We start from the raw sequence: 13,764 nt of genomic DNA, 5'->3' as shown, positions 1-13,764 counted from the left end.
GTCTTATTGATGCTAGAGCAACTTTCAGCTCCTTTACTGTCAGACAATGAGACTTTAGCTGAAAAAGAATCATTCTAGAAATATATGTTTATATTACGCCAAAAACCTTTTTTAACTACTGTAGATATTCAGTGTGTTATCAATTATTAAAAGGACTAAAGTAAATCAAGACATTTTTATTCTGATCCAACTCTTTGTCTTGGGCTTCTTAGTACAAATAAGAGGTAACAAAGGACGTTTGTTCCAGTTTATTTCCACTAGAGGGAGCAAATGCATCTGGATTCAGATTCAGTGTTGACTCGCAGGTGCTCAAACTGCATTAAAGACCCCTTGAAATCAAAATGTAAGTTTTTTGGCTTATAGTATGAATATATTAGTCTTAATGTTATCTATAAGCTAGTGTGCTCCAAAACAATGACAAAAATCGCATTTAGAAGATATAAGTGTTCAAATCTTACAGTCTCTCACTTCCGCCAATATGGATAAATGATTTTGATGACATCACTCCGCACTTCATCTTCACATCATACATTCTGTCTAATCAAGTGTGCTCTAGAATCTGAACTACATAATAATAGATGCTGAAGCTGTGGCTGAAATCAGTCACTTGTTCACATATGGTGAATCGCACATAGTGCACTATATAGGGGATAGGGAATGATTAAGACTAGGGCTGGGCGATATATCGCATGCTATTGTCACGCGCTTTTCGTCAGTAAAGCCGGTTCCCTGATTACCGCTAAATGGCCATCACCTGCTTTTAAATGGAGGGAAGAACCGTAGATCACTGACAAGCTACGCAATATCGCGTTCATTATCGAAGGCGATTCATCTGCGATAATGAACGCGATATTGCGTAGCTTGTCAGTGAACTACGGCTCTGTCTATTAAATGCCGCTCCATTTGAAAGCAGGTGATGGCGATTTAGCGGTAATCAGGGAACCGGCTTTACTGACGAAAAGCGCGTGACAATCTCATGCGATATATCCCCCAGCCCTAATTAAGACAGTGTAAATATGCTTTCCATTGGGGCGAATGAAGTCTGGTTTCACGTCAGTGTTACACGAACCACAGCGCGAGCACAGTCTGCCCCGGTACAGAGACACGACAGAGCGGATTATATGCGTGAGACAATGAATACCAGAAAACGTATCGGACCCATTTGAATTCTGCACAGAATACTATATTTTAAAGTGATATGGAGGACATTAGGAGGAAACTGAGGCTTTACCAAGTTCAACAGCTCTGGCTGAGCTGTGATATAAAAAAGGGCAGGAGCTGTTCGAAATGTTCCCCCCGTCTTCCAGTTTCAGTTTACATCAACACATTGAATAATGCTGTGCGTTTCAAGGCAATTCAGTGGGACTTTAAGACTAAAGGCCCTCTATACCCTTAAATAGTGCACTATTTAAGGGGACAGAAATTTGTAGTGGTGTCCGAAACCATAGTGGACGTTATTGAGTGCATTCATTCAATCCTATAATGCACAGCAATTACGAGTGTAGAACCGACGTACACTTAACAGCTAGAGAATACCCATAATGCACTGTGAGAGTCGCGCGCCAAATGAATCCCCGCATTTGACCAGAAGATGGCGCCCGCAACTGAATCATTCATCTATTTTCCAAACCGCTGGTCCAATGTGGGTACAGAGTAATATCATACAGGTATAAATTCCTTTTGAATTGATTATTAAATTGTTTAATTAAGGTTTATACATGCTAGTTTCCATGATGAGTTCAAGATAAATCTGTTCATTACTACTGGAGCTGCCGAGTTTCAAATGATTATTAATCAGCAAGTACAATCTATGCAAAAGCGGCGTAGTGTCCGAATTCACTCTCTCGTTTTCATTCACTCCTTCAAGTGAACTTTATTAGTGAAGTAATGTAGGGAATAGTGAATGAGGGTATAGGGGGCAATTTCAAACACAGCTACGGTCATAAATGAGTCTTAATGAAGAAACAAAATGCATGCAAACACAATGGTGCACCCTTGAGCACACACCTGCGGCGGGCCGAGTGAGATGTCTCGTTCTCGCTGCCTCCTGAGGGTGAACGTCTGTGAGCTTTTGGGAATTTGGGAGATTTGTTCCGCTCACTGGCCGAGTTGTACAGGCCGCTGAGGGAAAACAAAGAAGGGACAGCTTAGAGAGGACAAGAATGAACATAACAAAACATTACATCGAACACCTTCAAACACCACAGGACATGAATATGAATAAGTGTTATTCAGGGTTATTATCATTCACTAAAACTATTAAAACATTTCTGCTAAGTGAAATAAAGCTGAAATAAATTAAAATTGAAAAACTAAATGAAAATTAGAAATGTTGCCTTGGCAAAATACTGAAAGAAGTTTAAACTGAAGCACTAAGATTAAAAACTATAACTAAAGCTAACCGAAATAGCAATATTTAAAAATAAAAAATAAATAAAATGACACAGAACATTGATATTACTAAAATTAACATGAAAACTAAAAATATAAAAATAAAAGCAGATTCAAACTATGAATACATAAAACATAAAATAACACTAGTGTTACTATTAAACTAAAACTAAAGAAGTTGAAATAAAATATGAATATTAGATAAAAAACAAACTTGAAACTAGAAATTGAAAATTATAAATTAGAAACTGAAATAAGTTTAAGTTGAAACTAAAATTTCTAAAACTAAAATTGAAATAAAATAAATTAAAGATAAACAGAAATAAATATAAAAACAAATAAAAATATACAAATAAAAGCTAATTTAAAATATAAATAAATACTAATAGTCTACAAATAATTCTAAAATAATTATATATACTGTATATATAGTTATTAATTTTTGAACAAATGATCTTAGTACTGCACCTTTGTGGGGCGTCTTCCTCCCATGGTGCACTGGGCTTGTTCTGCTGGTCTGTAGTGCTGTCTGTATTTACTTTGGGACTTTGGAAAAATATAATGAAACATGATGTTGACTGTTGCTGCTTGCGTTTTACTATTTCATAGAATCCTGTAGGAAAATCACTCTAAAATGAGATCTTAAAGACATCAACGACAGAGCAAAAGGAGACTGTACAGAATCTCCTGCTTCTCAGATGTTTCTACTGAGAAACACACATGGATCTCCTCTAGAGTTTCATATTTCAATATGAACTCAAACATTTCTCATCACATTCTCCAAGGATTAAATGATCTGAGCTTCTATACATTTTCATATTATAGACTGCTGTGTCAAAAAGCAAAATGACAGGGTAAATATACCTTGACTTAAGAATGTTTGGAAATTTGTAATGGAAGACAACAATGGAGAACAGACCTGAGCTGGACGATGACATCACTGTGTTTTCTCCAGTGCTGATATATAGGTAAATTACCTAAATTAATAACTAATTTTTTACAGTGGAATGAATCAATACTGAATTTAAGCTGGACAATAAAGGTGACTTGACTTGACACTGGCTGTGTATTAGTGCTTATAAAGCACATATTAATGCCTTATTCTGCATGACCATATTCTACATCCCATAATCCTACCCAATACCTAAACTTAACAATCTTACCAACTATTAATAAGCAGTAATTAAGAGTTTATTGAGGCAAAAGTCTTAGTTAATAGTGAGAATTGGACCCTAAACTGAAGTGTGACTATTTTTCCTTTTGTATTGAAATCGTACTGAACCGTGACCCCAAAAATGTGACACCCCTAGTATTTACCGGTAAAGTCATTCTGGTAATTTACTGCGATTACTGAGTGGAAGAGGCTATATGAGAAAGAATTGAGATCTCATTTTAGAGTGTTTTGAGGAAGAAAATCATGTTTGCTATTCAAGAACTGGATGGCTTTAATCAGATAATGCTCAATGAAGGAGTTTAATACCTCTTGACCGGTGTAAGTGAGGTGGTTTTGGACTGGCTTTCGCTCATGTTCTCCATCTTTGTGACCGTCTGGCCTCCGTTGCTCCGTCCTAAAGCACAGATTTCCGAAACAATAATGCATCAATCTGAAATTAGCGCCTCTATTCAATTAACAGTTAACCAGAACAATTTCTTATCACACTGGCTGCGTCCATCTGTATCCGCCACACAAGCCCTCTCACGTCTTTCCTCTGTTGTTTCAAGTGATTGCCGTCTGAAGGCAGTTTCCATGATTAAGTGCACAGGGGTTGGACAGAACAATAGAGGCGCAGCACATGCGTGGAGGTCAGGTGCGACTTGTGCAGAGCTGCGTCACTTCACACACACACACACACACACACACACACACACACACACACACACACACACACACACACACACACACACACACACACACACACACACACATTCCTGTCTCAGCCGAACAACAACAGCTTTCTGTTGGCATGCCAGATCTCAATCACATGCCTGTGGAGCGCTGAAGTGAAGGCGGTTTCACAAAGAACCGGATCAACTCAGGTGGAACCAAACTGACCGATCGCACACCAAAGCTGCATGTCATGTGATACTCAGGGTTTCCTTTTAACCTTTCTTTGTACAAGCTCAAAATGTCCAACAACATGACTGTATCAGACAATGTAAATGGAGATATTCACCACAATCCTGCCATGCTGAGGTGTTACTATGCAGTTGCCATGGTGTTCTGTGTAGTTGTCAGGTAGCTGCTAGGGTGTTCTGTGTGGTTGCTAGGGTGTTTTGTGTTGTTGCTATGCAGTTACCAGGGTGTTCTGTGTGGTTACTAAGTAGTTGCTAGTACACTTTATATTGCTGTTAGTTGCAAGGGTTTTGTATTGTTGCTTTGTAGCTGCTAGGGTATTCTGTGTGTGGTTGCTAGGGTGTTTGTGTGTTTGCCAGGTAGTTGCTAGGGTGTTCTGTGTGGTTGCTAAGTAGTTGCTAGTGTGATTTGTATGGCTGTTAGTTGATAGTGTTTTGTATTGTTGGTCTGTAGCTGCTAGGGTATTCTCTGTGTGGTTGCTAGGGTGTTTTGTGTGGTTGCTATGTAGTTACCAGGGTGTTCTGTGTGGTTGCCAGGTAGTTGCTAGTGTGGCTGTTAGGTAGGTGCTAGGGTTTTATACAGTTGCAATGTAGCTGCTAGGGTATTCTGTGCAGTTAGTAGATAGTTACTAGGGTGTGCTGTGTGGTTGCTAGGTAGTTGCTAAGGTGTGTTGTGTGGTTACTAAGTAGTTACCAGGGTGATCTGTGTGGTTGCTAGGTAGTTGCTAGGTAGAACACCCTGGTAACTGCATAGCAACCACTCAAAACACCACACAAAACACCCTAGGTGTTTTGAGTGGTTGCTATGCAGTTACCAGGGTGTTCTGTGTGGTTGTTAGATAGCTGCTAGTGTGTGCACTGTATGGTTTCTAGATAGGTGCTAAAGAGTTTGTATGGTTACTAGGTAGTTGCTATGGTGTTCTATGTGGTTGCTTGGTTGGTTTGTGTCATAGCTAGGTTGTTGATAGGTTGCTTGTGTGGTTGCTAAGGTGTTTTGTGTGGTTAGTATGTAGTTTCCAGGGTGTTCTATGTGTTTTTTAGGTATTTGCTAGGTTGTTTGTGTGGTTGCCAAGGTGTTCTGTTTGATTGGTAGGTAGTTGCTAAAGAGTTTGTATGGTTGCTAGGTAGTTGCTAGGTTGGTTTGTGTGTGTGATTTCAAGGTAGTTGCTATGCTGTTTGTAGTTGATATTGTGTGCAGTATGGTTGCTAGGTAGTTGCTAAACAGTTTGTATGGTTACTAGGTAGTTTCTAGGGTGTTCTATGTGGTTGTTAGGGTGTTCTATCTGGTTAGTAGGTAGTTGCTAAGGTGGTTTATGTGATTTCTAGGTAGTTGCTAGGGTGTGCTGTATGGTTGCTAGGTAGATACTAACATGTTTGTATGGTTGCTAGGTAGTTGCTAGGGTGTTCTATGTGGTTGCTAGGGTGTTTTGTGTGGTTAGTAGGTAGTTGCTAGGGTGTTTGTGTGGTTATTAAGTAGTTGCTAGGGTGTTCTGTGTGGCTGCTAGGTAGTTGCCAGGGTGGTCTGTGTGATTGCTCAGTAGTTGCTAGGGTGGTCTGTGTGTTTACTAAGTAGTTGCTAGGGTGTTCTGTGTGGTTGCTAGGTAGTTGCTAGGGTGGTCTCTATGGTTGCTAGGTAGTCACTAGGGTGGTCTGTGTGGTTGCTAGGTAGTTGCTAGTATGTAGTGTGGTTGGTTGCCTCAGGAAGCACCACATTGTTTAACATGATGTTAGACAGGTGGAACAAGAGTAAACTCTGCTGTGAAATGCAGCTCACCTGCAGGCTGTGCGCTTCTCTTCGGGTAGGTCTTGCTGCGGGTTCGGATCACCTGTAGGTCGGGTCGGGGGAGAGTTACAGACGGCTCTCTTCCAATCTGCATTGCAGTTTTTCCACTAGAAGCAGAAAAACACATTATGATTCAAGTCTTCCTGTATCACTATAAAAATACATCATTAAAGGAATAGTTCACTCAAAAATATAAACAATTCCAAACCTGTATGAAATGAAATACATGTTTTGTTTTGGGAGGGGTGAACTGTTCCTTTTAAAACTGGTGTTTAGTGGTTGATTTAGTGCTGTCAATCTGCAATTTGGCAATTATTTGGACTTCTTTTCTTTTGAGTTCGGCCCACATTTGATGAATGTGATGCCGCAGTTTAAGCAATTGCACTGTTAATGACTAACTCTGAGAATAAAAGACATGACGTCACTGCTGAGTCACTGCTGTTTAACAGACATTCAGCATTAAATCACTGTCTGTGACTAACATCTCTGTCTGTACATATCAAATATCATTACTCATGCCTTGTGTTTTTATCTGACTTCAGATTTATGACTACTTCTATACTACCGTTCAAAAGTTTAGGGTTGGTAAGATTGTTTAATGTTTTTGAATGAAGTCTCTTCTTATCACAAAGGCTGCATTTATTTAATCAAAAATACAGTAAAAACATTAAAAATGTGAAATATTACAATCTAAAATAACTGTTTTCTATTCGAATAAATTGTAAAGTGTAATTTATTCCTGTGACCAAAGCTGAATTTTCAGCATCATGTCTCCAGTCTTCAGTGTCACATGATCCTTCAGAAATCATTCTAATATGCTGATTTGCTGCTCAACAAACATTTCTGATTATTATTATCAATGTTGAAAACAGCTGAGAACAGTATAATTGTCACTATAAATAATGTCAATTTTGGTCAATTTAATGCATGCTTGATGAATATTCAAGTATTAATTTAAATTTTCAATTGATTTAATTTCTCTTTTACGAACCTGTAGCGATGTTTCGAGCCCAGAGAGCTGAATTTGGACAGTTTCCTTGTTAGAGAATTAGACTCGTTCTCTGGCATTCTGTAAAAGACATTTTAGTTGGAACATTTACAAAAATATCAACATTTTAGATGAACAAGAAAGCTTTAATTTACAGGTTTTTATGTATTTATCCATTCTCCTTTTCATTTTACTTCTGATGAAACATGGATGCTCCTTCCAAACATCTGTGCGGGGCAAATCTGTTGTTTACACCCATATTTTAATGAGGAAAATTACAGAACAAGTGTTAAGGAGAGCTTTCCTCTCATTAAAATTCAAAAGCTATAAACATGCTGCTCTGATAAAACACAGAGCCAACCAGCAGAGAAATTAAAAGCCAAAACATAATGAGAGATCAGACTAGAACGGATGTGTGTTGTACATGGCTGTGCTGTTGCTAGATAAAACATTCAGAGATCTTTGTGTTTAGATGACAGAACATGATTTGGCTTGTTTTTAAAGTCCGGACAGTCCTGTTTCAGCTCAACGATTTGCCACTGAAGGTTTGCCACTGAGCTCAGCACACGTTATATGAACAATAGCAATAGCAAACAACACGAACAATCATCAATTCAGCAACACTTTACAACAAGGATTCATTTGCCATTAGTTAACATGAACTAACAATCAACAATACTTCTATGGCACTTATTAATCTTAATCACTGATGTTAACAAATGGGACCTTACTATAAAATGTTAGCAGTAATTCTAATAAAGTTTTAGCATTTTTTTCACATAGTTTGGAGGTGTAACTTGTCTAAATCTCTCTCGTGTCGCTCTTTGTTTTTCCTGAATTTGAGTTTCACACGCGGATTACCAGCAGAAATCTCCAGCCTCCTGCATTCTGTGCGCCGTAAAGCTCTTTGGGGAGTAGAGTGAGACCACTCTGATTAAATAAGCACCAGAGACGACTCTGAACGCGCGAGGCGACGCGGGGAGGATTGGAGCACAGCCCCGAAAGCTTCTCCTGTAAATAAGAGCCTCAGTAAAGCCCCGGGAATCTGAAGGGCCCTTCAGTTCACAGCGTTTCTCTGTGAGAACGTACAGGACGCAGCACAGTCAGAGTATAATGCAGCTGGTTTTGGCTTCTGTGCAGACAGGATTAAGATGTTTTTAAGGGATGTAAATGAGATTGTTGGAACCAGTGTTATTTTTGTTTACTTAAACTAAACGAAAATGAGAAGTGTTGCCATTGCAACCAGCTGAAATATAATAAGCTAAGGTTTTTTATTTATTTTAGTTCAGTTAATGTTTATTTTATTTCAAGTAATGATTTTTTTATGGTTATTAAAGTATTGTAGTAAAGCAGTTTTATGCAGTGAAAATGTGGAGTTGTTACTGACCTGAGCCTTAAAATGATTGAATTTATTGGTGCTCGTAATATAGTCAGGTTGATTCTGTCATATCAAATAATATCTTTGACTTTAATAAAACCAGTTAGTTACATTTTTACCACAAGAAGCACATATTTTCTAAGTTACATGACAAAATAGTATATCGGATGTTAATTTTATATATATAGGTGTTATATATAGGTGACTTAAATATTAATCTTATGTGGTATATACAGTATGCATGTCCAAAAAAACATAGTAACAGCATTCTATTATATCCAAAAAAATGTTTTGCACTTGATCAGTGTTATTTTAGTATTATATCGAAGTTTGTTGCTAACTGGCACGGAAATGGATATGATAATGTTGATATGTTTGGTCTTGCTGGAATAGATCTGTTACGCAGCTGCTGTTTTTACTACTGCTTCTGCTGTTGGTTATTTCTGCTGCTGCTGTTATTGCTGTTGGTTATTGCTGCTGCTTATTTCTGCTGCTAGTTATTGCTGTTGGTTATTGCTGCTGCTGCTTATTTCTGCTGCTGCTGTTATTGCTGTTGGTTATTGCTGCTGCTGCTTATTTCTGCTGCTGGTTATTGCTGTTGGTTATTGCTGCTGCTTATTTCTGCTGCTGGTTATTGCTGTTGGTTATTGCTGCTGCCTTTTGCTGGTTATTGCTGTTGCTGTTATTGTTGCTGCTGCTGCTTATTTCTGCTGCTAGTTATTGCTGCTGGTTATTGCTGTTGGTTATTGCTGGTTATTGCTGTTGCTGTTATTGTTGCTGCTGCTGCTTATTTCTGCTGCTAGTTATTGCTGCTGGTTATTGCTGTTGGTTATTGCTGCTGGTTATTGCTGTTGGTTATTGCTGCTGGTTATTGCTGCTGGTTATTGCTGCTGCTTATTTCTGCTGCTGGTTATTGCTGCTGGTTATTTCTGCTGCTGGTTATTGCTGCTGGTTATTGCTGCTGGTTATTGCTGCTGGTTATTGCTGCTGCTTATTTCTGCTGCTGGTTATTGCTGCTGCTTATTTCTGCTGCTGGTTATTTCTGCTGCTGGTTATTGCTGCTGGTTATTTCTGCTGCTGGTTATTTCTGCTGCTGGTTATTGCTGCTGCTTATTTCTGCTGCTGGTTATTTCTGCTGCTGGTTATTTCTGCTGCTGGTTATTTCTGCTGCTGGTTATTGCTGCTGCTTATTTCTGCTGCTGGTTATTTCTGCTGCTGGTTATTGCTGCTGGTTATTTCTGCTGCTGGTTATTTCTGCTGCTGGTTATTGCTGCTGCTTATTTCTGCTGCTGGTTATTTCTGCTGCTGGTTATTGCTGCTGCTTATTTCTGCTGCTGGTTATTTCTGCTGCTGGTTATTGCTGCTGGTTATTGCTGTTGGTTATTTCTGCTGCTGGTTATTTCTGCTGCTGGTTATTGCTGCTGGTTATTGCTGCTGCTTATTTCTGCTGCTGGTTATTTCTGCTGCTGGTTATTGCTGCTGGTTATTGCTGCTGCTTATTTCTGCTGCTGGTTATTTCTGCTGCTGGTTATTGCTGCTGCTTATTTCTGCTGCTGGTTATTTCTGCTGCTGGTTATTTCTGCTGCTGGTTATTGCTGCTGCTTATTTCTGCTGCTGGTTATTTCTGCTGCTGGTTATTTCTGCTGCTGGTTATTGCTGTTGGTTATTGCTGCTGGTTATTGCTGTTGGTTATTGCTGCTGGTTATTGCTGCTGGTTATTGCTGCTGCTTATTTCTGCTGCTGGTTATTGCTGCTGGTTATTTCTGCTGCTGGTTATTGCTGCTGGTTATTGCTGCTGGTTATTGCTGCTGCTTATTTCTGCTGCTGGTTATTGCTGCTGCTTATTTCTGCTGCTGGTTATTTCTGCTGCTGGTTATTGCTGCTGCTTATTTCTGCTGCTGGTTATTTCTGCTGCTGGTTATTGCTGCTGCTTATTTCTGCTGCTGGTTATTGCTGCTGCTTATTTCTGCTGCTGGTTATTTCTGCTGCTGGTTATTGCTGTTGGTTATTGCTGCTGGTTATTGCTGCTGCTTATTTCTGCTGCTGGTTATTGCTGCTGGTTATTTCTGCTGCTGGTTATTGCTGCTGGTTATTGCTGCTGGTTATTGCTGCTGCTTATTTCTGCTGCTGGTTATTGCTGCTGCTTATTTCTGCTGCTTATTTCTGCTGCTGGTTATTTCTGCTGCTGGTTATTGCTGCTGGTTATTGCTGCTGCTTATTTCTGCTGCTGGTTATTTCTGCTGCTGGTTATTGCTGCTGCTTATTTCTGCTGCTGGTTATTTCTGCTGCTGGTTATTGCTGCTGGTTATTGCTGCTGCTTATTTCTGCTGCTGGTTATTTCTGCTGCTGGTTATTGCTGCTGGTTATTGCTGCTGCTTATTTCTGCTGCTGGTTATTTCTGCTGCTGGTTATTGCTGCTGCTTATTTCTGCTGCTGGTTATTTCTGCTGCTGGTTATTGCTGCTGGTTATTGCTGCTGCTTATTTCTGCTGCTTATTTCTGCTGCTGGTTATTGCTGCTGGTTATTGCTGCTGCTTATTTCTGCTGCTGGTTATTGCTGCTGGTTATTGCTGCTGCTTATTTCTGCTGCTGCTTATTTCTGCTGCTGGTTATTGCTGCTGGTTATTGCTGCTGGTTATTGCTGCTGGTTATTTCTGCTGCTGGTTATTGCTGTTGGTTATTGCTGCTGGTTATTGCTGCTGCTTATTTCTGCTGCTGGTTATTGCTGCTGGTTATTTCTGCTGCTGGTTATTGCTGCTGGTTATTGCTGCTGGTTATTGCTGCTGCTTATTTCTGCTGCTGGTTATTGCTGCTGGTTATTGCTGCTGCTTATTTCTGCTGCTGGTTATTGCTGCTGCTTATTTCTGCTGCTGGTTATTGCTGCTGGTTATTGCTGTTGGTTATTGCTGCTGCCTTTTGCTGGTTATTGCTGTTGCTGTTATTGTTGCTGCCTTTTGCTGGTTATTGCTGTTGCTGCTGCTTATTTCTGCTGCTGGTTATTGCTGTTGGTTATTGCTGCTGCCTTTTGCTGGTTATTGCTGTTGCTGTTATTGTTGCTGCTGCTGCTTATTTTTGCTGCTGGTTATTGCTGTTGGTTATTGCTGCTGCCTTTTGCTGGTTATTGCTGCTGCTGTTGCTTATTTTTGTTGCTGGTTATTGCTGTTGGTTATTGCTGCTGCTGCTGCCTTTTGCTGGTTATTGCTGCTTCTGTTATTGCTTCTGTTATTGCTGCTGCTGCTGCTTATTTTTGCTGCTGGCTATTGCTGTTGCTGCCTTTTGCTGGTTATTGCTGCTGTTGCTTATTTCTGCTGCTGTTATTGCTGTTGGTTATTGCTGCTGCTGCCTTTTGCTGGTTATTGCTGCTGTTGCTTATTTCTGCTGCTGGTTATTGCTGCTGTTGCTTATTTCTGCTGTTGGTTATTGCTGCTGGCTATTGCTGTTGCTGCTTATTTCTGCTGCTGGTTATTGCTGCTGTTGGTTATTGTTGGGGAAGGTAGAGGGTTTCTGAAAGCATGCTGCAACTGCTACAAAAATCAACAAATCAGCTGTGTCCTATAGAGAATGATGTGATTACAAGCAGATTGAGTTAAGAACCTATCAGCCTGTGCCATCTAAAATGTCATGACAGAACTTCGTATTTATATACTATTATAGTTTTTTTTTTATATATCGAATTAGCTTTTATTTGTATACTTTCAGTTTTCATTTTAGCTATTAAGATTTGTAATTTTGTTATGTGCACTTTTATTCATTTTTGTTTATTTTCAATATTACTATTTTTGTTTAGTTTATTTTTATTTCAGTTTTAGTCAATGAACTGAAATAGGTTTTTCTTTTATTCTATTCAAGCTTTATTTCAAATAACAATAATGTTTTACTAGTTTTACTTTTAGTCTAGTTTAGTCCACCCATATTTCAAACAACGGCCCAGTCGTGCAGGTTTGCTCTTTACATCAGGAAAATCAGACCCTTACTGTCAATGTATGCAAAACGAATTCTTATCCAAGCTCTAGTCATCTCAAGACTGGACATCTGCAACGCTCTACTGGCAGGTCTTCCAGACAGCGCAACTAAGTCCCTGCAGATGATCCAGAATGCAGCAACACGTCTGGTCTTCAAAATGTCACACACCCTCCTGATCTCACTCCAATGACTCCCGATTGTGGCCAGAATCAAATTTAAGGCTTTCAGAACTAGCACTAGAACAGCACCTCAATTCTCTCCTACAAGTTTATACTTCCTCCCACCAGCTAAGGTCACTGAATGAGCGACGCCTTATTGTTCCTTCAGAACGAGGCAAAAACTCTCACTCTCCAAAACTTTCACCCTCTCTTTTCCTCTCTGGTGGAATGACCTGCCAACCTCCCCACAAACCACTGCGACCATCAGATCTAGCTGGCTTACTAATCTAGTTGTCAAATAAACTTGCCATTGTATTTTACGAATATCGCTGGCTCCTTGACAAATTGCTTTGTTCCACTCTTGTAAGTCGCTTTGGATAAAAGCGTCTGCTAAATGCATAAATGTAAATGTAGTTGACGATAATAAAAATTGTTGTTCTACCTAAAGAAGGTATGATGCTCCACGCAGCACTTCCACAGGTTCTTGCAGGCCGTCTTACTGGGAGCGTCAAAGAAGAACGACGTCTCATTACACTGCAAAGAAACAAGGAAGCTGTGTTCAAATGGATATCTGTATGTATATTTATATCTGTTGTCCCATCACCAGTGGTGCCCCTCATGTGCTCTAATTAGTCTGTTCTCACTAGGTTAGGTGAAGAGGGTTATTAAGGTCTAAGTCCTCGAATGAGAAGACGCCTTCACTCGCAGGCTAAATTAGCCCCTGGAGGAAACGGGTTATAGACACTTTCAAGGAAGACTCAAGTGAGGCTTAAGGCCAGTCATAACACTCAATCAATAATTCAATCAATAAAGGATTTTCCTCCCAGTGGTCACAATTGGGGGAAATCGATGTTATGGAAGCAGCTGCAATAAGGTAATGTAAAGCAGTTTTATATATGAATGTTGTTGATGTTTTGAATGAAGAAACAAAGTCTCAGTATAGAGTTGTTGAACACGGGTTCAACACTGAAGGAACAATGTCAAGCCAAAATTCAAGTCAAGTAAATGTATTTGAATAGCACTCACAAAAC

General features: G+C 39.6%; 1 protein-coding gene across 3 annotated transcripts in view; it reads right to left on the bottom strand.

Moving 5' to 3' along the window:
• Positions 1-13,764, bottom strand: part of epb41l4a (erythrocyte membrane protein band 4.1 like 4A) — a 59,222-nt gene that overhangs the window by 6,751 nt on the left and 38,707 nt on the right. For all 3 annotated transcript variants that reach the window (XM_067397385.1, XM_067397387.1, XM_067397386.1), the window contains exons 10-15: positions 13,176-13,267; positions 7,239-7,316; positions 6,239-6,354; positions 3,872-3,959; positions 2,860-2,937; positions 2,008-2,121 (exon numbers count right to left, since the gene is read on the bottom strand). In XM_067397385.1, coding sequence (XP_067253486.1) covers positions 2,008-2,121; positions 2,860-2,937; positions 3,872-3,959; positions 6,239-6,354; positions 7,239-7,316; positions 13,176-13,267 — 566 coding nt within the window. The remainder of the gene's footprint in view (positions 1-2,007; positions 2,122-2,859; positions 2,938-3,871; positions 3,960-6,238; positions 6,355-7,238; positions 7,317-13,175; positions 13,268-13,764) is intronic.

This window comes from Chanodichthys erythropterus, chromosome 10, assembly GCF_024489055.1.
Source record: "Chanodichthys erythropterus isolate Z2021 chromosome 10, ASM2448905v1, whole genome shotgun sequence".
NCBI lineage: Eukaryota > Metazoa > Chordata > Actinopteri > Cypriniformes > Xenocyprididae > Chanodichthys > Chanodichthys erythropterus.
Note: the sequence above shows the minus strand (reverse complement) of the source record. Positions and strands in the feature narration are given on the sequence as shown.